The following is a 21,295-nucleotide window of genomic DNA, read 5'->3' as shown; positions in this document are numbered from 1 at the left end:
TATTCTGAGCTCACTCCAGCATTTTCATGCCAATTTTGGATTTGCAGCCACTTGCAGGGAGCTCCAAGGGCTCCTCAGTGGGAAATGGTGCTGCTGGCACAGGGGCTCCACAGCTGCTGTCACACCATGGACAGCACATCAGTCACTGCCCTGGAACCCACTGGGAGTTGCAAAGAAGGAGCAAAAGGCTAAAGTGCTAAAACCAGGGCAAGAATCCTTCTCCAACTGGTCCTAAGCTGCTCCAGGGCCTAGAAAAAAGGCAGCTTGAAATGTATGGTAAGCACTGTGCACACGTAGTTTCGTTGCTCAGCCAAACTCTTAGGAGCAGGACATCTCTATGTGACTAATACCTTCCAGCTGCTGCAATACTGCACAATCATACAAAAGCTTTCCATTTCTAGTTTTCCAGCAGTTAAAGAGTAATCTGAAGAAGGCAATTAAAAGCATGCATCAATAAAGAAAGGTTCCTCTCCTACACTGAGGACTGCAGCAACAAAAAACATCTTCACCTTTTCCATTGTGTTAAGACTCACAATCAAAAGCTGCAATTTTCCACAAGACTATTCTAACTGCACTGGCTATTTTCAAAATGAGTTTTAGTAAAAGAAAAGCAACAGGTCTACACCTAAATCCCTCCCTCCACACTGAAATCCCTGAGGGTTTGCTCTGCTGCCCGTGCTCACCTTGGGCACAGTCGTGTCCTGTCCAGCCAGGTGGGCAGTGGCACTGCCCCGTGCTCCTGTCACAGGATGCCTCTCCACAGGCACAGGAATGCTGACAGCCTGGCCCAAATGTCCCCTCAGGGCACTCTGTGGGAGAACAGCAGGGTCAGAACGTCCCCCCAGGATGCCCAAGAGCATTTTACCAACCTGGCCCTGCAGGCTGAAGGAGCCTCTGGATCTGTTTGGGGTTCCCACCTGTGCTCGTGGTTTAGTGGGCATGGTGGTGTTTGCTCAGAGGTTGGACTTGGTGATCTTGGAGGTCTTTTCCAACATTAGTGATTCTGTGACCCCTCTGTGAGCAACTCTGGTCACCTCCAGCATTGCCACCACCACCTGACCTGTCTGCCTGTTACTTCTGTCTTTTGTGTGTCAACATTTCTTCATGCAAGAGTGACCACTCACATCCCCAAAAACTGAGGCCAAACTGATCTCCAGTCTTTGGACAAGGGCTCTGCCCAAGCCACCCTGCTGTCTCTGGGCTGGGGTGCAGAGCACCAGGGTCACAGCCCCACACCAAAACACCCCTTGGCTTTTCCAAGGTGCTCTGAGGGTTTTTACCTCCCTGGCTGAACGCCTCCAGGATCTGAGCACCAGGATTTTAAGAAGCAGCCAGGTTTGCAGCAGGGCACAGACGGAAAGAAGGAACATCCTCATGCACAGGAGGAATAATCCACTTTTCCCACCCTCTGCTCTGGATGCCAGCGTGGTTCTGCTGATCCCAGCTCGCTTTGATCTTCGCACCCCGTGCCACAATTCAGCAACGAGCTGGTGACATGCAAACTGAGGGCCCCAGAGCCAGGATCCCTAAATCCTCTCTGAGTCCCCCAGGAGAGCTCCAGGCTCAGCAAAGCCAATGTTCTGAGCAGCTTCAGCAGAGGGGAACACACGGGCACTGACAAAGCGCGGAGGAAACGCAGCGCCTCCGTTTCCAGCGACACAGTGGAGTTTTTGTTATTCCTCCCCTTTGCTAATTGATGGCAGATGTTTGTCTTCACCCTTTAATAATTTCCAGATCCGAACAACAGCCAAGAGCCTACTATTTCTATACAAATATTTGTGTTATTTCCTGTGACTCCCCCCTACAGCCTTCAGCTCCTTTCTTACCCTTTTTAAAAATATCCTGAGCGGGAGCACCCAGCCTGAAAAGGCTCCAGGGGCTCCAGGGGCCACAGCATCCCCGCAAAGGGGCTCAGGGCTCTCAGACCCTGCAGGAGCTGCTCCCACCTCTCCTTCCAGCACTGTGGCAGCAATTGCATTGGGATTTTTGCTGCTTTCTGCAGCTCTTGCTCTGTCAGAGATGGGGCTCTGCACCACAACCCTTTGCTGGCAGATAATGAGGCTGATGGTTGCAGCTTCTGGGCTGGGGTGAAGCAGTGCTTGGCTAAACATCAGAAACTCCTGGGATGCTCCAATCCAAATCCAGACGCTGGCCACTTCCAACCTCCCCATGCAGCATCTTCTGCTGCTGCAGTCTGTCTCCAAGTGTCCAACTTTTTGCATTTTCTGCAGGTCCTAACCAGCTGAATTGGGTTCAGGAGGCCCCCCAGCCCCACAAGAGCAGGAGTGGGTTGACTTTTCAGTCGCCACTCAGCTCTGTGGTTGGCAGAACTTATTCTTTTCCAAACACTGTGTTCATATTTTGTAATCATCACCTCGGGCCAATGACTCACTGCCTTTAGGTTCTCTCAAAGCACCTTTGTCTGCCCAAAGTGAAGCTCTCTGGCACACAAACCACCGCCAGGATCTTGAAACCTGCACCCTCACAGCCTGAGTGCTGGACACAGTTAAATATACACTGAGCTGGGCAGTTCAGTCACCATCCCATCGACTGGCCCTGCATGGGTAGAGCACAAAACTGCTCTAGGAGGTTCATACAGAGGCAGAAGTTTGAATCCTCATGTAAATTAAAGGTAAAATACTCCTCTGCACTTGCAGATTAAACAGAGTTTCAACAAAAAATAGAGAACAGAGCAGAAAATATGATAATGTTGTGCTGGGCAGGGATTGCCTGGAAGGGAAAAGACATCAAGGCCAGGGAAAGGGGAAAATCACCTCCATCTACCCACACAGAGATGCCCAGTGGCAGGGTGAAGAGAGACCTTGTTCTCCTTTTCTGAATCAGGCTCATTTTATACATGGATTTCTCTCTCCCTCTTTCACGAGGCAGCAGCATCTCACAGAGACCTGTGGATGGCAGCTCCTGTGTCCCCTGAAGTCTCTGCAGTGGGCTGGGCCTCTCAGGGGAATCTGGAATTGCTTTGGTGTCGTTTTGTGAAGCAAAATGTTGAGGACAGGTGAGTTTCCAGCCCACACAGAGCTGCCCCGCAGGGCCCTGCCTTACCTTGGTCACAGTGCTGGCCGTGGTAGCCTGGGGGACACTCTGTGTGACACTCGCCAGTGACAGGGTCACAGGGCACTCCTGGAGAGCAGCTGCACTTCTTCTTGCAGCCCTCCCCATAATAGCCAGGGTCACAGCCTGTGAACAGCCAGAATTAGAGAGAAGGAAGCTCTGAAATGACTCCTTGCCCCTGGGTGCTGAGCACCCTTCCAAGCTCCACCATCCCTGTCACAGCTGTCCCATTACCTCTGTCACAGCTGTCCCACCACTGACACAGCTGTCCCACTGTCACAGCTGTCCCATTACCTCTGTCACAGCTGTCCCTCTGTCACAGCTGTCCCACCACCCCTGTCACAGCTGTCCCCACCCACCCCACATCTCCTGCTGACCACTGAACGTGGCTGACTGGATACGGCGTTCAGTGCCATGGTCTGGCTGCCAAGGTGCTGCTGGCTCATGGGTTGGGTTTGATGACTGTCACAGACATCTTTTGTGGAAAATCCTTTCCTTAGGATTTTTTTTCTCCTGAGAAGCTGAGAGGCCTCAGGAACAAAATGTAAGCAATGGTTATCTGCTGCTGTGGAATGCAACAGGTGCATCTGGGATTGGTCTCATGTGGTTGTTTCTAATTAATGGCCAATCACAGCCCAGATGGCTCGGACAGAGAGTCTGGGACAGCTGCCTTTGTTATTATTCTTTCCTGTTCTATTCTCAGCCAGCCTTCTGATGAAATCCTTTCTTCTATTCTTTCAGTATAGTTTTAATATAATATATATCATAAAATAATAATGTAATATATATCATAAAATAATATATATACATTATATATAATAAATTATATATAATGCAATATATATCATAAAATAATAATAATATATACACATATATATAATGTAATATATATAAAAAAAAATATATATATATCAAAAAATAAACCAAGCCTTCTGAAACACGGAGTCAGATCCCCGTCTCTTCCCTCATCCTGAGACCCCTGTGAAGACAGTCACAGGTGACCTCAGAGTTGTTTCCCAAGCCAGCTGCCCGTGTGCCCGTGTGCCCCACTCACTGTGCTGGCAGCGCTGGCCGCGGTAGCCGGGTTTGCAGCGGCAGGAGCCGTCCCTGGCGTCGCAGTCCCGCGAGTTGCGCTGCAGGCACTGGCACTCCTCCGAGCAGCCAGCCCCAAACACCCACTTGGGGCACGCTGCAGGGAAAGGAAGAGCTGCTCAGTGAGGGGCAGAGAGCTCCTTCCCTGTTGCTCTCTGTAACAGCCTGTCTCAGTCATCCCGGTTCTTTCCCCAGGTGTGCCAACAACCTCTCCCTTCCCCTTCCCTTGCTCCCTGCTGAGTGCTGTCTGTCAGTCCTGGCATTCCAGAAGGGCGTCGTGTGATTGGCGAAGTTCAAAAGATGCCGTTCAACCCTGGGGGACATTGGGCCCTCCAGGTGTCATTTGTCCCCTGAGACTTCCCCCCCCTCACCTGGTTGGTGGGATCCCTACCCCTTCCCTGCCCCTCTCCCTGGGCTTAAAAGACACAGCAACCACGCGGTTCAGGGAGTTCTGTTGGAGCTGTTGCTGCATTCAGGGGCCTGTGGGCCAGGAATAAAGCTCTGGATCCAAAGCCTCCAGCAGAACCCGACTCCTTTTCCTTCAGCTCGCTTTAAAGCTTCTTCACCAGGGGGAAACCTGAACTCCTGCATGCGTGGACTTGTCCCAAGTACCCAGCTGCAGCACCCAGCCAGCCAAAGGTGTCTCTGAGGTGAAACCACCACAGCTGCCGCCTTTGGTCAAGCAGCAAGGGCCAGATGAGCCCAGGCACGTTCCATCCAGCAATATTGGTGTTTAATTCCAATACTTCCCAGAAAGGCTGGGATTCAGGGGTAACCCGAGCATACCCAGGTGGCAGAACCGGCCGTACAGGCCAGGGTCGCACAGGCAGGCGCCGTAGATCCGATGGCAGTGACCCCGGTTGGCACAGTTGCACTTCTTCCTGCAGTGCTTCCCATAAAATCCCTTGGGGCACCCTAGGAACAGAGAGAGGTTTCCTAGGAAGATGAGTCAGCCTCAGCAGGTTGTTTAAATCGAGAGAAACACACTGAAAATGGAGCTGTGTTCAGTTCTCAGAACCAGAGCAGGGATGCACCGAGGGAAAGGGATGCATCCCTGCTCCGGTCCCAAGAACTGAACACAGCTCAGTTCTTAATGTATTAGCAATACAATATTCATGGCATAGCATTGATAATATTCTGCAAACTACCTGCTGTTCAAACAGTGCCCATTTATCACCTGGCAAGATCTATTCAGTCATATCTCATTAAGGAGTTTAAAAATATTTTTCAGTGTCCTCCATGATGTCTGAATATCTATTGTCAAATACTCCACTAGCCTTGCTCTTTGCACATCTTGACTTACTGAAATTAGATTGCTTGAACTGCTGATCCAGGGGGACAGAGATCACATTCCCTGCTCCAGCTCCAAATCAGCTGTGCAGTGTCACAGGGGATGTCACTTCGTGGTGCTCCAGGGCACCCATCATCTCTGCACTCACTGTCACCAGCAACTCTGCTGGCTGGGACAGAAATAACCCACCCACAGGGCTCTGAGAGGTCAAGGCTGCCCTCCGTGAGAAAGCAACCCACCAGGCTGCTCCTGTTGAAAAGCCACAGGGATATTTGCACTATTAAGTGAATAAAATTATTGGGTTTTTTCTCTGTTATGCTAAAGACCTCGATATTGGAAGCACATGGCAGACAGGCTGTGTCAGCAGAGTGCTCTGGCCAGCAGCTGCCCAGCAGCACGAGCCTTGTCCCTACAAACAGAGGAGCAGAGGAAATGCCACCTCGGGACAACAGAGCCATTCTGCGTTGTTTATTTTCATTTTACCTTCCTGTTTTCTCTCTGTCCCCCTCAATCACCTCCTTCCTACAGAAAGAAGAGGCTGGGGTATCTCTTGTGTTCGTTTGCATTCTGCTTCGCTCTCCTCCTTCAGTAATAGTTCCCATATGTTCCCAACATGTGACTGAAGTCCTTCTGTCTGAATCTCTGATTGTCTCCCTCTTTCTTGTTTTCAAATTATGTCCCCCGAATTTTAACCCTTTGGGAGGGAGAAACGAGCACCACCAGCAGTGACCCCTCCTTTGGGTACTCTGGGTGCTTTGAGTTACTACTGCTGTCACAGCTTTCCAATGATTTGGGTGGAAAATACCTCCATGTTTTCCATGGAAATTAACCACGGAAATTGTGGGTTTGACATTTTTTCCTGTGTCTGCCACTGAATGCCCCATGAAATAGAGATTTCTGCCCTCAGTCATGGATGAACAGGGATTGATTGGAAAGGTCTTTGGGTGCAAAGATAGAACACCTGGAACACTGTTCTGTGGGGGAAGAGTGTCATTTAGCACTCCTTTTGCAGTTTAAAATTACATTTCTCCACACAAAACTCAGTGGCTGATGGACTGAGATGGAGCAGGAGTGTGTTCAAGCTGCTCTCACTGGGATGGCTCAACAAGAGAGCTGAAAGATGCTGCTGATGAGCAGCTACAAAAGGACCAGTGGAGGGAACCCCACAGGAAACACTTCCAGGCTTCAGGAAAGCACATCTGGAACATCTGAGAGTAGCACCAGCGATGGCCAGACCAGCCATTTATCCACTGATTGTTGTGGTGTGTTTTTACTCCTAATGGTATGTTCTGTTACTGCCCAAGGTAATGGTTTGGTCCAAATTATATCCTTGTACCCCATTGTCCATCTACCCTGAGCTCCCTGTCAATCCTACCTGCTTGGAATTCCTTTTCAGAAATCCCCTAAAGTTCAATATCCCATTAGTCCATGTGACCCAAACCTCTCCCCACTACTTCCCTCACTGGGAGATGCTTTTGTGTGAACCCTGCCCTTTACCCCTCCACAGGCTATCTCCAATTAGCTGCTGATTTATCCCCTCCTATTAAACCACCTCCATTTAAAAACCCTTACACACCTACCTTCTGTGTCTTTGCTCCCTGACCCTTCCACAGAATAAATCCTTTTGGAAACCATTCTGAAAACCTCTCCCTTATCCTTACTCCTGCTCTGGACAATTACCAACCTGTGCCCCAGAGTTTAAGCCCTACAGCTGTATCCCAGACTCGGCTGCTTTCTGGGAACAGCCCAGAAAGCTTTTCTGGGAACAGCCCACTCCTCTTGGCGCAGGAGCCGGCTGAGGAAAATCCAGCACCGCGTCAAGTGATGGCAAATCCCTGTAGGAAAGAGGAGGCCAGGGATGGCCCCCAGCAGCACAGGGAGGGTGAGGGGATGCTGCACTCACCATCCTGACAGAGCTCTCCAATTAGCTGCTGATTTATCCCCTCCCCTTAAACCACCTCTGTTTAAAAACCCTTACACACCTACCTTCTGTGTCTTTGCTCCATGACCCTTCCACAGAATAAATCCTTTTGGAAACCATTCTGAAAACCTCTCCCTTATCCTTGTTCCTGCTCTGGACACTTACCAACCTGTGCCCCAGAGTTTAAGCCCTACAGCTGTATCCCAGACTGGGCTGCTTTCTGGGTACAGCCCAGAAAGCTTTTCTGGGAACAGCCCGCTCCTCTTGGCGCAGGAGCCAGCTGAGGAAAATCCAGCACCGCATCAAGTGATGGCAAATCCCTGTAGGAAAGAGGAGGCCAGGGATGGCCCCCAGCAGCACAGGGAGGGTGAGGGGATGCTGCACTCACCATCCTGGCAGAGCTCTCCAGCCACACCGGGCGGGCAGCGGCAGGTGCCACTGGCAGGGTCACAGGTGCCACCGTTCTGGCACCGGCAGCTCTGGCTGCAGTTGCTGCCAAAGGTGCCGGCTGGGCAAGCTGGAAAGGGAGAGGGAGATGAGGCTCAGCCCAGCCACAGCCTCTCGGGGCTGCACCCAGGGCACAGCCTGGGGCAGAGCTGCACTCACTCTGGTTGCAGAGCACGCCGGTCCAGCCGGCGGCGCAGAGGCAGCCGCTGCCCTCGGCGCTGCAGGTGGCTCCGTTCTGGCAGTCGTCGCAGGTCAGGCTGCAGTCGGGGCCAAAGGTGTGCTCCAGGCAGACTGCAATGAGAGGCACCACGGGTGAGAACCCCCCCAGGGATGCTGCAGCACCCTGGGCAGTTTGGAGCCTCCCCCTGCAGAGGCTGCTGTTCAGATTGCAAGGTCATGCGTATTCTATTTGCCATCTGTTAGAGGTGGGGCAGTTATCTTCTGTTCATCGGGCAGCTTGCTTTATCTCTTCCACAAACAATCCTCCCTCATCTTCTGTCCATGGGCCATTGAATGTCACTGCATGACTGACAAAAATTACATCAACCCATTGTGAGATGCTCCGCCCAGAGGGAGGAGCCAAGCATTCCTACCTGGATATAATCTGAGATCCTGGGACAGCAAGACAGCTTCTGCACTGGATTGCCCAGAGGAACAGCAGCTGCCTGTTCCACTGGATCTTCAGAGGAAGAGACTGCACCTTTCTCCAGGATCCCTGCTCCAGTAGAACCAGCCCTGACACTGCAGGAGGGCTGAGCCACAATTCCAATGGGACTGCTGCCAACAGCCTGACCCACAGGGTGTCAGGTTGGGTTCTGACTCTGTCAGTGTAGTTTTAATTTACTGCATTGTTTATTTTTAGCTTTTTATTTTCTTCCCTAATAAAGAACTGTAATTCCTGCTCCCATATCTTTGCCTGAGAGCCCCTTAATTTCAAATTTATAACAATTTGGAGGGTGGGGGTTTACATTTTTCCATTTCAGGGGAGACTCCTGCCTTCCTTAGCACACACCTGGCTTTCCAAACCAAGACAGCTGCAGCAGAGCTAAACACAGAACAGGCACTCAACAGGTCTGGTGTGTTCACCAAACAATTAAACCCAGCCTGCACCATCATTCCTGAAGAGTTCTGCTGGGAAGGATGAAAGTTTAACAAGAAAGTCTCACAGATATGTGTGCTTAGCAGAAAGATTTTTAAATGTAGAGTCTGATGAAGGGATAGAGACGGAAGCAAGTTTTGATATAGAAGAAAGGAATTGCTGAGCCAGTCTCACTGGATAACCAAGGAGGCAAAGGGTGTGTTAGTTAGAAGGGGGTTTTATGGCTTAGAGAAAAGGATAAACCCACCCCAAACAAGAAGATGTTTTTACCAAGCAGAAAGAGAGCACAGGCAAACAAGTCAGCAATGTTGCAAGTAGAGAAAAAAGTCTCAGAATTTTTCCACTGCAAGAAAACTGAAAAACAACTACTAGCTTAAACTGTAACATACTAACTTTTAGTGATTGGAGAATAGTAACATAAATATGGTAATTATAGTAGTTATGATAGGCTATAGATAATAGTTAAGGTATAGATTGGTTCTACTGTATTAAGATGCTCAGCAAAGAAAAGTATATAATGCATTGTAACCAAAAGAGAAGTATAGAATGCATTGTAACCAAAACCAAAGGGTCTCCAGGCCTGCCTGCAGCTGGAGCTGACAGCTGTAAGCACATCTCTGTCACCCACAACCCTGGACTGCTGTAACACCTTGGATGTAATAAACTGAATTTTGAAGAGCTGCCTGGAGTCCTGCCATCTCTCACTCAGGCTCTTACAAGTTCCAAGCAAAGCACGGCCCCGACTGCTGCTGCTGCACAATGCCCACCGAACTTCTCCGACAGCGTGTGCTCCCCTCGTGCTTCCAGCTCCTCCTCCTCTTCCTCGTAGTCGTGGCTGAAGAGCTGGGTGAGCTCGTCCCGCAGGATGGCCACGTGAGGGATGGGGCGGATGATGGGGCGCCGGCCATCCAGGGCCTCCACCGTGTCCTCGAGGGCTGGGAGCAGGGACAGAGGGGACAGAGTCACAGAGGGGATGAGACAGGGTCTCTGGGAGGTGGGGAGTGGGACAGGACCTCTGCAGGGTCACTGGGAAATGAACAATGGGACAGGACCTCTGTAGGGTCTCTGGGAAATGAACAGTGGGACAGGACCTCTGCAAGGTCTCTGGGAAATGAACAGTGGGACAGGACCTCTGCAGGGTCACTGGGAAATGAACAATGGGACAGGACCTCTGTAGGGTCACTGGGAAATGAACAGTGGGACAGGACCTCTGCAGGGTCACTGGGAGCAGGGACAGTGGGACAGGACCTCTGCAGGGTCACTGGGAAATGAACAGGGGGACAGGACCTCTGCAGGGTCACTGGGAAATGAACAGTGGGACAGCACCTCTGCAAGGTCTCTGGGAGGTGAATGGCCTCTGCAAGGTCTCTGGGAGCAGGGACAGTGGGACAGGACCTCTGCAGCAGCAGCAAATTGAAACCAGAACTCTCTGTGGCTCTCATGTTTGCAGCACTGATCTCACCCTGTTCTGGCACCCCTAAAGCTTTCCCAGGTTGTTTGTTCAGGGGTTTCTTTGGCTAGAATGGGCCCAGGTCAGGTATGTGAGCTCAAGATCTCTGTAATGCTACAAATAAATAATCTATTATTTCTTACAAGGAGAAGCTGTAGGGGCTGGTGACTGTGGAAAGGGCTCTGGCTCTGTGTTGGACATGGGGGCAGTGTTCAACACTGCAGGCTGTGGAGCTGTTGGAGGTGGAGCTGTGCCACAACTCCCTGCATTTCTCTGGCCAGCGCTGTGTCCCAGGCTGGGACAGGACTGGTCCTGTCTGGGAAAGCTCTCCAGGGCTGGGCTGAGGCACTGGCACTGCTCAGAGGCTGTGAGGGAGCTGAAAGAGGTGAGGTGCAGGGCTAAGGAGCTCCAGTCTGTGTGGTCCAGGCTCACGCAGGAGGCAGAGGAGGGACCCACTGCCCAGCCCGAGGCAGCCTGGGTGAGGCACTTACAGATGCAGCTCCTTCTGTCTTCATCCAGCTTGTGCCCAACGTCACAGCCACACTGGAAGGAGCCTGGCAGGTTCTGGCACGTGTGTTCACACCCACCGTTGTTGGCAGAGCACTCATCCACATCTACAAAACATGGGACAGGAGCAGTGACAGGGCCGTGCAGCAGAAATAGGCTGGTGGCGTCTTCTCTGCTAAATGTGTGAAGCCATCAGCTCTAAAAATGGAGTTAAACCACCTCAGGGATTAGGGACGCCTGTGTTTCAACAGAAAAATGTGCTGGGCTTCAGTTCCCATCCTTTATTAATTGTGTAGGAACAGGTGGGTGTGTTTGGCTCCTTCCCCTGGGAAATGTTGAGAGCTTTGGAAGTGAGAACAATTATTAGGGGGATTCTTCCCCCACATTCTTTCTGCTGGGAAGGTGACTCATCAGAAAGCTGGCAGGAAAACTGGTAAGAGCAGGGAGAAACTGGAAGAAATGCCTGGCTGTTGGCCACCAGGTAGGACAATTTCTTGTTCTCCTAATTAAAAGCTTCATTAGTCACCATCTTGGCTGTGTTTTACACAGACACTGTTACTTGTCTTTATCCCTTGGGTGAAAGTGATGGGCAGTGTTGCCCTCGGGGGTTGAACATCAAATGGTTTCTGTGAATTAATGGGGTCAAGCCTGGGCCAGCTCACTCTGAGTTAGCCCAATCTGACCCTGATGTGTTCAAAAACCCCTCTCCACTTGGGCTGGGCTTAGCACAGGGCTTAGAACCAACACTGAACAAACTGAGGAGAGTGACAACGAGCTAATTAGAGGTAGAGGGACACACAGGGCTCTGCCTGGAGCCCAGGGAGGTGCTGGCACTCACCATCACAGCCACAGCCATCGGTGCTGAGCCTGTACCCAGCATGGCAGGAGCACTCGTAGCCCCCAGGGTAATTGTAGCAGTCCTGCTGGCAGCAGTGAGAGCCCGTGTCACACTCATTGATATCTGCACGAGAAACAGAGGGTGTTAATGCACCGCAGAGTGGTGGCAGGAACTGGTAAACTGCTCCCTGACTAGTTCTGGGGAGCTTTTACTGGTCTGCTGCCAAATGCCGAGCCAGAATCCTCGAGTTCCTCCTGGAATCAGGGAGTTTTGTGCTAACAGATCATGCTCCCCATCCAGGGAGGAACCCTGAGTCCCTGAGGGAAGCTCGCTGTGATTCCCAGCTGGGGATTGTGGCTGCAGGTTTGGTGTCCTTACAAGCAGGGTGATTCCAGCTGACTGACTCCTGCTCGGGGCAGTTTCATCTGGGAAAAACTAATTAGTTTGGAAGTCATAATTACTGCCCAAGTCATAAGTGCTGTCCAAGTATATCCTGAGGGAAGTTTGGGGACAGCTTTGAGCAGAGCAATATTTCATCTGCTCTCACTTTCCATCAGTTTCTATCCTCTTTAGCCTGTTTGAAGTGCACACACACAGTAGCCAAGAGGGATCCTGACCTAAGATCCCAAGAGGGATCCTCACCATTACCTGGGATGGAAATCAAGGTCTGGCCTTCTCCTGTTCCTTACCAGTGCATGACTTCTGGTCCTCTTCCAGCCTAAAGCCAAAGTTACAGGTGCAGACAGGGCCAGAGCTGGTGTGGTGGCACACGTGGGAACAGCCCCCATTGTTGGTCTCACAGCTGTTCACAATCTCCATCTCTATCCCTGGAAAAGGCAGCCTGGTTAGGATGCTGTGGGACACATCTGCATGCACAGCTGGCCCCTGCCTGCCCCCTCCAGCTCCTGGCACTGCCTCCCTGCTGAGGAGGGGGATCTGCGGTGGGAAAGGATGGAAATAGCACAGAGGCCACTGCCGGGCTGGGAAGCGGGGGTATAAAAAGAAACCTCTGGATCTCACGCAGCCTCTCAGCGGAGCAGGCTCTGGACAGTCTCTGGGACCGAACAGGCTGCGGATGAAACTGCTCCCACTCCTGCCAAGCTGCAGCGTGTGCTGCCAGCCAAAAGTTGGCTCAGCCTCAGAGCAGAGCTGTGCTGGTGCCAGGCAGAAATGGGAGCAGCAGAACACAGCTAAGCAGGGAAGCATCCAGATGCCTACAGCCAGAATCGTTAGCTCCTGACATGTCAAAAGCGCTCGGCGCAAACATCAGTTGCAGCCATAGATCATCCCAGCTTGGCAAGGATTCTGTAAACTTGTCTAGTTAATTAAGCTTTCTTAAACTAAAAGGAACTTGTTTTATGGAGCTTTGACTCAGTCCTGAACCTCAGGAAAACAATTTCTGCCTTCAAGAGCGCTGAGTTTTTCGTGCGTTCAGACCCAAGGAGGATGAAAGGAAGGGAGCTTGATGCTTCCCAATGGGTCTGTGCTTGTCAAAAACAAAAGCTGGGCCACAGTGGAAGACTTTTTCCAGATTTCACAACGTGATTGTCATCCCTCTCTTCCCTTTCCTTATTAAAGCAGCACAGAGCAGGGTTTTGCTTAAAAGAAACGTGCCAGGAAGGGCAGGGAGGAGCCTTTCATGTGGAAAGGCTGCTCTGCTGGCCCCAGGGCAATGTGTCACGGTGTGAGACTGGCTGTGCCCCTAAGAAGAAAGCTGTGTACATACTTACACCCTTCAACCTCATGTCATCATCCCGGTGCCCCATATTGCTCTGTTTGATGCCTTTCAGGACCCATTTATGGCCTGCAAAGCCTTGCCAAGCTCCAGCTGCTGCTCAAGGGGACCTTCACAGCTCCCAGTGCCACCAGCTGCCAGCACTGGGACTGCCACGGTGGCTGGCATCTGTCAGGGGCTGGTGGCTCTGGCTCAGCCTGGCCCTGCTGGGCTGCAGCAGCTGCACGAAGCTGTGAGGACAGTCCAGCTCACTCTTGCATCACAGAGTTTATTTCTTGCCTTGATGGGAGCAGATGTTCCTCCAGTGACACATCTGCAGCTCACTGGGCCTGTCCAGCAGAGTCTCCAAGAGCAGAAGTTGGCTTATTTGAAGCCAAATGGCTCCAAATCAATTGCCTTTAACCAGCTAAAGTGGCTTTGTGGTGACTTTAAAGATCAGACCAAGATTTTTATCTTGGTGGGGGAGTAAACAGCCTCAAAACCGCTTGTGAAATCCTTCAGCAGAGATTGCCACAGCTTGGCCCTGGCGATTCCCAGAGGGCAGTGATGAACACGTGCCTGCAGCAGCCCAGGTGTGCCCTGTCCTGCTGGGCAGGGCTGAGTGTTGGAGCCCTGGTTACTGAAAATTTCAGACCTTCTGAGCTGACACAGACCCCCAAGAGAACACTGCGTTTGACCTGAGGCCGTGAAGAAGCTTCCAAAATGGAATTACAGAACTGGGATTGTGGGTGTGGAGTTTGAATAGAAGCGTGTAATGTCACAGGGTGGAAAACTTAGAGTTTGGGGTTTTAGAATATAGTGATTTATATAGAGCAAGATGGAGGTTTTAGGGCAGTGGCTGGTCCTTCTTCACCTTCTCCTCCTTCTTCACTTTCTTCTTCTCCTCCTTTTTCTCCTTCTTCTTCACCTTCTTCTTCTCCTTCTCCTTCTTCACCTTTTTCTTCTCCTTCTCTCTTTTTTCTTCTCCTCGTTTTTCTCCTTCTCCTCCTTCTTCACCTTTTCACCTTCTTCTTCTCCTTCTTCTCTTTCTTCTCCTTCTTCTTCACCCTCTTCTCCATGGGTTTGGGTGGTTTTGTGTAATTGGACAAAAAAGTCTGTGTTGCAGGGCACGGGTGGTTGGTCATTGGGTTAAAAGTAAAAATAATTTAGTTGTCATTTCTTAATCGGACAGTTTATCCTTAAAAGGCCTTGTAGAGAGAGAGAGACACATCTCCATTTTAGTTTGTTAGAGTGAAGTGCTGCAGGACTCAGGGCTTGCGAGACTGTAACAGAGCTAAGAGCTAACAAACATCTGAGTCCCAACAAGAAATACCATCACACACACATTTAATCCTGGCCCTGGCAGGTAAAGGAGCCCTCAGTACTCACGGTAGCAGCGCTTGCCATCCGCCCCCAGCTCGTAGCCTGGGTTACAGGTGCACTTGAAGGAGCCTCGGGTGTTGAGGCACTGGTGTGCACACATGGCCAGCCCTGTCAGGCACTCGTTCACGTCTGGGAGAAGGAGAACACCTAAGGTAAGTAGGCTGAACTTCAAACACCCTTCCAAAGTTATGGTATTTGAGTTCTGCACTGGTTTCTTGCCCTCTGAACTGTTCGTTGGGGTTCAGACCAGTAAAGACACAGAGTTAAGTTTGGAATTGCTGTAAAGCTTCCCAGGAGATGGGGTCACATGACAGTGGGACACACAGAATCACAAAATCAATTAGGCTGGAAAAGACCTTTGAGATCATCAAATCCAACCTTTGACCTAAAACTACCTTGTCACCAGACCACAGCACCCAGTGCCACATCCAGTCTATATTTAAGAAAATAAAGAATAAAAGATGGTGACTCCACCACCTCCTTGGACAGCCCATTCCAACCCCTGATCCCCCTTTCAGGGAGGAACTTCCCCCTAATTCCCAACCTAAATCTCCCCTGGAACAGCCCTGCTGTTGCAGACAGCTCCAACAGGGCACAGACACCACCTGAGCCACCCGAGGGAAGGCATGTCCTTCCCTCCACTCTGTTCCCACTGAGCACTCCCTCACCCATCAGACACACAGCTTTTCCTGCAGGGGAGCTCTGCAGGGCACTCACCTTTGCAGGCCTTGCCATCAGGAGCCAGCAGGTAGCCGGGGTGGCACTCGCAGCGGGCACGGCCGCGGTGGCTGTGGCACCACCTGAGCCACCCAAGGGAAGGCATGTCCTTCCCTCCACTCTGCTCCCACTGAACATTCCCTCACCCATCAGACACAGAGCTTTTCCTGCAGGGCACTCACCTTCACAGGTCTTGCCATCAGGAGCCAGCAGGTAGCCGGGGTGGCACTCGCAGCGGGCACGGCCGCGGTGGCTGAGGCAGCGCTGCATGCAGCCCCCGTTCCTGTCAGAGCACGGGTTCCTCACTGCAGGCAGAGCACAGAGCCTGGCTCAGCCCACACAGATCCTGCACAGAGCAGCAGGAAAGCCTGCAGCCTGAAAATCCCAGGCAGAAAATCCCTGCGCCACCCGTTCGGAAGGACGTGCACGCTGTGAGATCCTGCAGAAGGCTGGCATTGAGCTGGGTAAACCCTTCCAGCAGGAGATCCTGCAGAAGGCTGGCATTGAGCTGGGTGAAACCCTTCCAGCAGGAGATCCTGCAGAAGGCTGGCATTAGGCTGGGTAAAACCCTTCCAGCAGAAGCTTGGCATGGGCACATCCCTCTGCAGAGATTACACAGCAAGTGCTGGCAATTTGCTCCAAATTCTCCTACCCAGAGGTTTGCCAATCTCTGACCTGCCCCAGGACCAGGACAGATGCTCCAAACCCCTTTGGCTGCTGCATTTGGAACATCCCAGTTGTTCCTTTTGCTGTAGCAACTCCACGGCTCAGGACTTCTGCCCTTCCTGCCTTTTGAATGCCAGCAGCCATGAACGAGAACAACCTTGTGTTCTGTCCCCTTCAGTTTCTCTCCCTCCTGAGCCAGGAGCAGGTCAGCCAGACAGGGAGAACATCCCACCCCACTGTCACATTCTGCTGTCCCTCCGCTCCCACAGCAGCCTGTGCCTTCATACAATTTCATTTTTGTTGGCTACGACTCCTCCAGCTCTTCCCATCCCTTGGAATAAACCGCAGGATATGTCCATGACAACAAAACACACAGAGTTTTTACTGGAAATCCCCCAGTCTGATCTGCTGGACATCTGAGCATCCCCATCCTGTCACAGACGTATTTCATGAAAAATCCTTTTGACAGGATTTTTTTTCTCCTGAGAAGCTGAGAAGCCTCAGAGGAAAAGAAAAACAATGGTTATCTGCTGCTATGGAATGCAACAGGTGCATCTGTGATTGGTCCATGGGAGTTGTTTCTACTTGATGACCAATGGCAGCCACCTGTGTCGAGGCTGTGGGCAGTCACAAGATTTTATTAACATTCCTTTCTATTCCTTGCTAGCCTTCTGATGAAATCCTTTCTCTCAATTCTTTTAGTATAGTTTTAATATATCATTTTCTTTTAATATAATATATATTATAAAATATATATAATATAATATAATATATTATAATATAATATAACATAATATAATATATAACACAATGTAATACCATATAATATAAATAATAAAAATATATTTAATATTATTTAATGACATATTAATGTAATATATTAATATATTATATTTTAATATAATATATTAATAAAATAATATAATATATAATAAAATATTTTAATATAATATATATTGTAAATTTAATTTAATAATATTAAATTTTTAATATATTAAAAATATATTTTTTCAGAAGGCTGATTTATTATTTTATTATATATATTATAATATATATAATAAAATAATAAATCAGCCTTCTGAATCATGGAATCAAGATTCTCATCTCTTCCCTCGTCCTGTGAACCCCACCACACCATCCCACAGCTCCCAGCTGGAACCCACAGCTCCCCAGCCCCTCAGGACTCACGGATGCAGCGTTTGCCATCCTGGTGCAGCTGGTGGTTGTGCCTGCACTGGCAGCGGTGCTGGGCCAGGGTCACCTGCACACAGTCGTGCTCGCAGCCTCCGTTGTTCAGGGCACACGAGTTCAGAGCTGCGGGGAAAATGGACACAAGGTTCGGCACAAAAAGAGTTTGAGTGGCTGTGACGGTGTTCACAGGGGTTTTAGGTTGAGGGAAGAGACGAGGATCTGAATCCATGTCTCAGAAGAATTTATTATTTTATCATGTATATTACATTAAAACTATACTAAAAGAATAGAAGAAAGGATTTCTTCAGAAGGCTAGCTAAGAATAGAACAGGAAAGAATGATAACAAAAGCTTGTGGCTCGGACAGAGAGTCTGAGCCAGCTGGACTGTGATTGGCCATTGATTAGAAACATCCACATGAGCCCAATCCCAGATCCACCTGTTGCATTCCACAGCAGCAGATAACCATTGTTTGCATTTTGTTCCTGAGGCCTCTCAGCTTCTCAGGAGGAAAAATCCTAAAGAAAAGATTTTTCATAAAAGATGTCTGCAACAGGTGGCACCTGGGGACGTGGTGGTGTTTGCAGGGGTCCCAGGATGAGGGAAGAGATGAGAATCTTCACTCCATGTTTCAGAAGGCTGATTTATTATTTTTATTATTACGATATACATTATATTAAAAGAAAAATGATATATTAAAACTATACTAAAAGAATAGAAGAACCAGGACCATTGACCTCGGATCCAGGAGGAATTTGATCTGGGAAACAAAACTTTCTGGAGCTGGGTTCATGGACTCTGGTGGAGAAGTCATTGTGGGACGATGATTTGCCTTCAAAGCCATACAAGTCCCCTCTTGGAGCACTGGGTGTCTCCTGGGTTAACCCACCCAACTCCTTGTCGCAGACATCTTTTATGAAAAATCCTTTCCTTAGGATTTTTCCTCCTGAGAAGCTGAGAGGCCTCAGGAACAAAATGTAACCAATGGTTATCTGCTGCTGTGGAATGCAACAGGTGCATCTGGGATTGGTCTCATGTGGTTGTTTCTAATTAATGGCCAATCACAGCCCAGCTGGCTCAGACAGAGAGCCGAGCCACAAACCTTTGTTATCATTCTTTGGTATTCTATTCTTAGCCAGCCTTCTGATGAAACCTTTCTTCTATTCTTTTAGTATAGTTTTAATGTAATATATATCATAAAATAATAAATCAATCCTTCTGAAACATGGAGTCAGATCCTCGTCTCTTCCCTCATCCCAGAACCCCTGTGAACACCATCACCACTCCTCATGCACTGAGCTCCTCCAAAGAGAGCTGTCTCCTGTGACAATTGGGAAATTGGCCTTTGAACCCTGTTCTGCCTCTCAGGAGCCACCAAAGTGTCACAACCCACTGGGCTGGTGGAGCATGGCTGGGGCTGGCCCTGGCCCAGGATGGAAACCCAGCCCTGGCTCCCGTGAGCTGAGCAGAACCATCAGCTGTGCTCTCACACGTTTCTGTCCTATTTTTCAAACTCCAGAACAAACTAATGTGCTGGCTCAGTGGAATCTTATAGGAAAGCTAAAAATATCTCTAATGAAAACCATCTCTCCCCAGACTGATCCTTCAGGTGATCACAGTGCCCTGCACAACCTCCAGAACTTTGGAAGCAGGAGGACCTGGAAAGCAGCTACCAGCAGAAATCTCTGCTTGTAACACTCCTCTGAATCCCAAGGCAAGTTGAGTCCTTGCTCTTGTACATAAGTGAAAACCAAATATTTGGCTCAGGACAAAAATATAGTCAAATATATATTTTTTTCATTTTTTTCTGCATGCCCTTCCCCTGCAAAAAAAAAATAAAATATGCTTTGACTCAAAGCTGAGGATCACTCTCATTCCAAATGTTAAAATAACTCAACTTCTCATTTTATGCCTCTAATTAGCTAAACAACATTTGGGGGAATAAAAGCAGCTTGACAGGGTCAAGATTTTGCCATATAAAACATAAGGCTGGAGCAAAAACTCAGGGTTTATGTTAGTTGTGCTGGCATTGTTTCCTTTAATCCATTTGGAAGGAAACAACAGGAATACTGAACGTTCCTGAAAAGCTCTGGGTCAGAGTTACACTACTCAAGCTCTAGCAGAGATGGGTGGTCATTTAAAAATATTCCAATATATTTAAGTGTTTAATAACATATATTCAAAAATAGCCATAAATAATGTGCTTGTTGGAGAGAGCCTTTTTTTAAAATAAAAAAAAAAAAGAAAACAAGTCAAACAATGCTGATGCCTGCCAAAACATTCCTTCATCTGGGAAAAGCACTGGGCCAACATGGAACAAGCCAATGCATCTTGTGTCTAAAATAACCACCCAGGATCCCAGTTATTCGGATTAATTTGAAGTTTAAATAACGTCCTCTTCGCAAATTCCTAAAAAAAAAAAATCGAAAGTCTGAGTTCTTCCATGCAAGATTTCAGGAGACAGAGCCCGTGTGAGGCTGGGTCTCCTCAGCTGGCTCCTCGCAGTCACAGCCAGCAGACCTCGCTGCTGGCCTTGTTTTAATTACTGCTCGGGGTTTTTATTCTGTTTACAGAACCACTCTAAAAATATTTCCATTCCCAGATGCTCTGCCCGAGCTTAACATTTCTGTGACAAGGCTGCCAAGCCCAGTGTCATCCTGTACATCACACAGATTTTTGTAATTACAGCGCAGACAGATTTTCCACAGATGATATTTCAGTGTCTGAGAGAGGGAGGTTCCTTCCAGCCCTGCTGTCTGGGGGGGGTGCAGTGCTGCTCCCAGATTCTGACCCTCTCAGGCCTGGGAAATGGATAAAGAGGGATGGAAAGGAGATTTTTGCTGCTGATTACAGCCAGGAAGTGGATCTGTGCAGCAGCAGCCCAACACAGGAGATGATTTAATACCTGATCTCTGCACCCTCCAGCTGCTCTTCTGACTTTTCCTCTCTCTTCTCACTTCTCCTCTCTCCTCTCTCTCACCTTTCCTTTAGAGACAGGTGATTTGCCACCAGGAGCAGCGAGTTGATGCCCCAAGAGCGACTGTGAGCAGCTGTAGCTAGAACTGAGCAGGATGTTCCTTCTGCAGTGTCACAAAAACCCAGCAATTCTAAGAAAAGGCTGAAAAATGTGCGACTGGGCAAAGAAAAGGTCAAACTCCCTAAAATGTGCGAGTTGTCTGTAAAATGGAAAGCCTCACCAAGCACACACAGCTCGAGCCCACACAAACCTCCTGGCCTGGTCCTCCTGTTCATTATATCACCCCTGTCACTGAGATTTCTTCATTTGAAGTTCTCCTGATATAAACATTCTGCTCCATCATGTAATCCCAAACTGATTCCTCCTAACCTCAGACAACTTCCAGAAACATGTTGTGTGTTAATCCAGACCATCTCTCTGCTCCTCAGGCCAACAAAAGCAATTGGCTCCCATCAAACCCCTCTGCCTCAGCCTGGCCTGCATCCCTCTGCTGAAACAGTGGAGAAGGACCTGGAGATGTCAGCTTCCTGCCTCCTGCCCATGTGGTTCTGATGAAGAAAGAGGTGATTTCAGGACGCCCAAGGCCTCTCTTTGTTCTGTTTCACTCGCAGTGGAAGCTGCTGCTCCTTTTCTCCCTCTCTCAGCAGAGATTGGAACAAAGACACAGCAAAAGGATCCTGCACAACGGAGCTGCAGAGCACCAGCTGAGAGCTGGGCACAGGAAGGGGGTTTTAAGCCATTTTTGGGCCCTCCTGAGTCACAGCCCCAGGTACCAGCTAACCCAGCACACTGTGGGGGAATTGTGGAGCTCCAGCTCAGCGCTGCCGATCCATCATCGGAGCCTTTGTGGGTTTTGTGGGGAGCAGAAAGCATTTAAAGAATGAGATCCATGATTAGACGGCCCTTAACGAGAAACTTGGCTGCAAAGGCT

General features: G+C 49.4%; 1 protein-coding gene across 1 annotated transcript in view; it reads right to left on the bottom strand.

Annotated features, from left to right (window-relative positions):
* Positions 1-21,295, bottom strand: part of MEGF6 (multiple EGF like domains 6) — a 53,203-nt gene that overhangs the window by 18,971 nt on the left and 12,937 nt on the right. Inside the window, exons 3-15 of the mRNA XM_071449041.1 lie at positions 17,386-17,511; positions 15,714-15,836; positions 14,821-14,943; positions 12,407-12,544; positions 11,718-11,840; positions 10,864-10,986; positions 9,690-9,857; positions 7,983-8,114; positions 7,765-7,893; positions 4,951-5,079; positions 4,127-4,261; positions 3,064-3,198; positions 684-809 (exon numbers count right to left, since the gene is read on the bottom strand). Coding sequence (XP_071305142.1) covers positions 684-809; positions 3,064-3,198; positions 4,127-4,261; positions 4,951-5,079; positions 7,765-7,893; positions 7,983-8,114; positions 9,690-9,857; positions 10,864-10,986; positions 11,718-11,840; positions 12,407-12,544; positions 14,821-14,943; positions 15,714-15,836; positions 17,386-17,511 — 1,710 coding nt within the window. The remainder of the gene's footprint in view (positions 1-683; positions 810-3,063; positions 3,199-4,126; positions 4,262-4,950; positions 5,080-7,764; positions 7,894-7,982; positions 8,115-9,689; positions 9,858-10,863; positions 10,987-11,717; positions 11,841-12,406; positions 12,545-14,820; positions 14,944-15,713; positions 15,837-17,385; positions 17,512-21,295) is intronic.

Source organism: Agelaius tricolor, unplaced genomic scaffold (genome assembly GCF_023055355.1).
Source record: "Agelaius tricolor isolate 1412-34295 unplaced genomic scaffold, bAgeTri1.0.p SCAF_28, whole genome shotgun sequence".
Taxonomy (NCBI): Eukaryota; Metazoa; Chordata; class Aves; order Passeriformes; family Icteridae; genus Agelaius; species Agelaius tricolor.
Note: the sequence above shows the minus strand (reverse complement) of the source record. Positions and strands in the feature narration are given on the sequence as shown.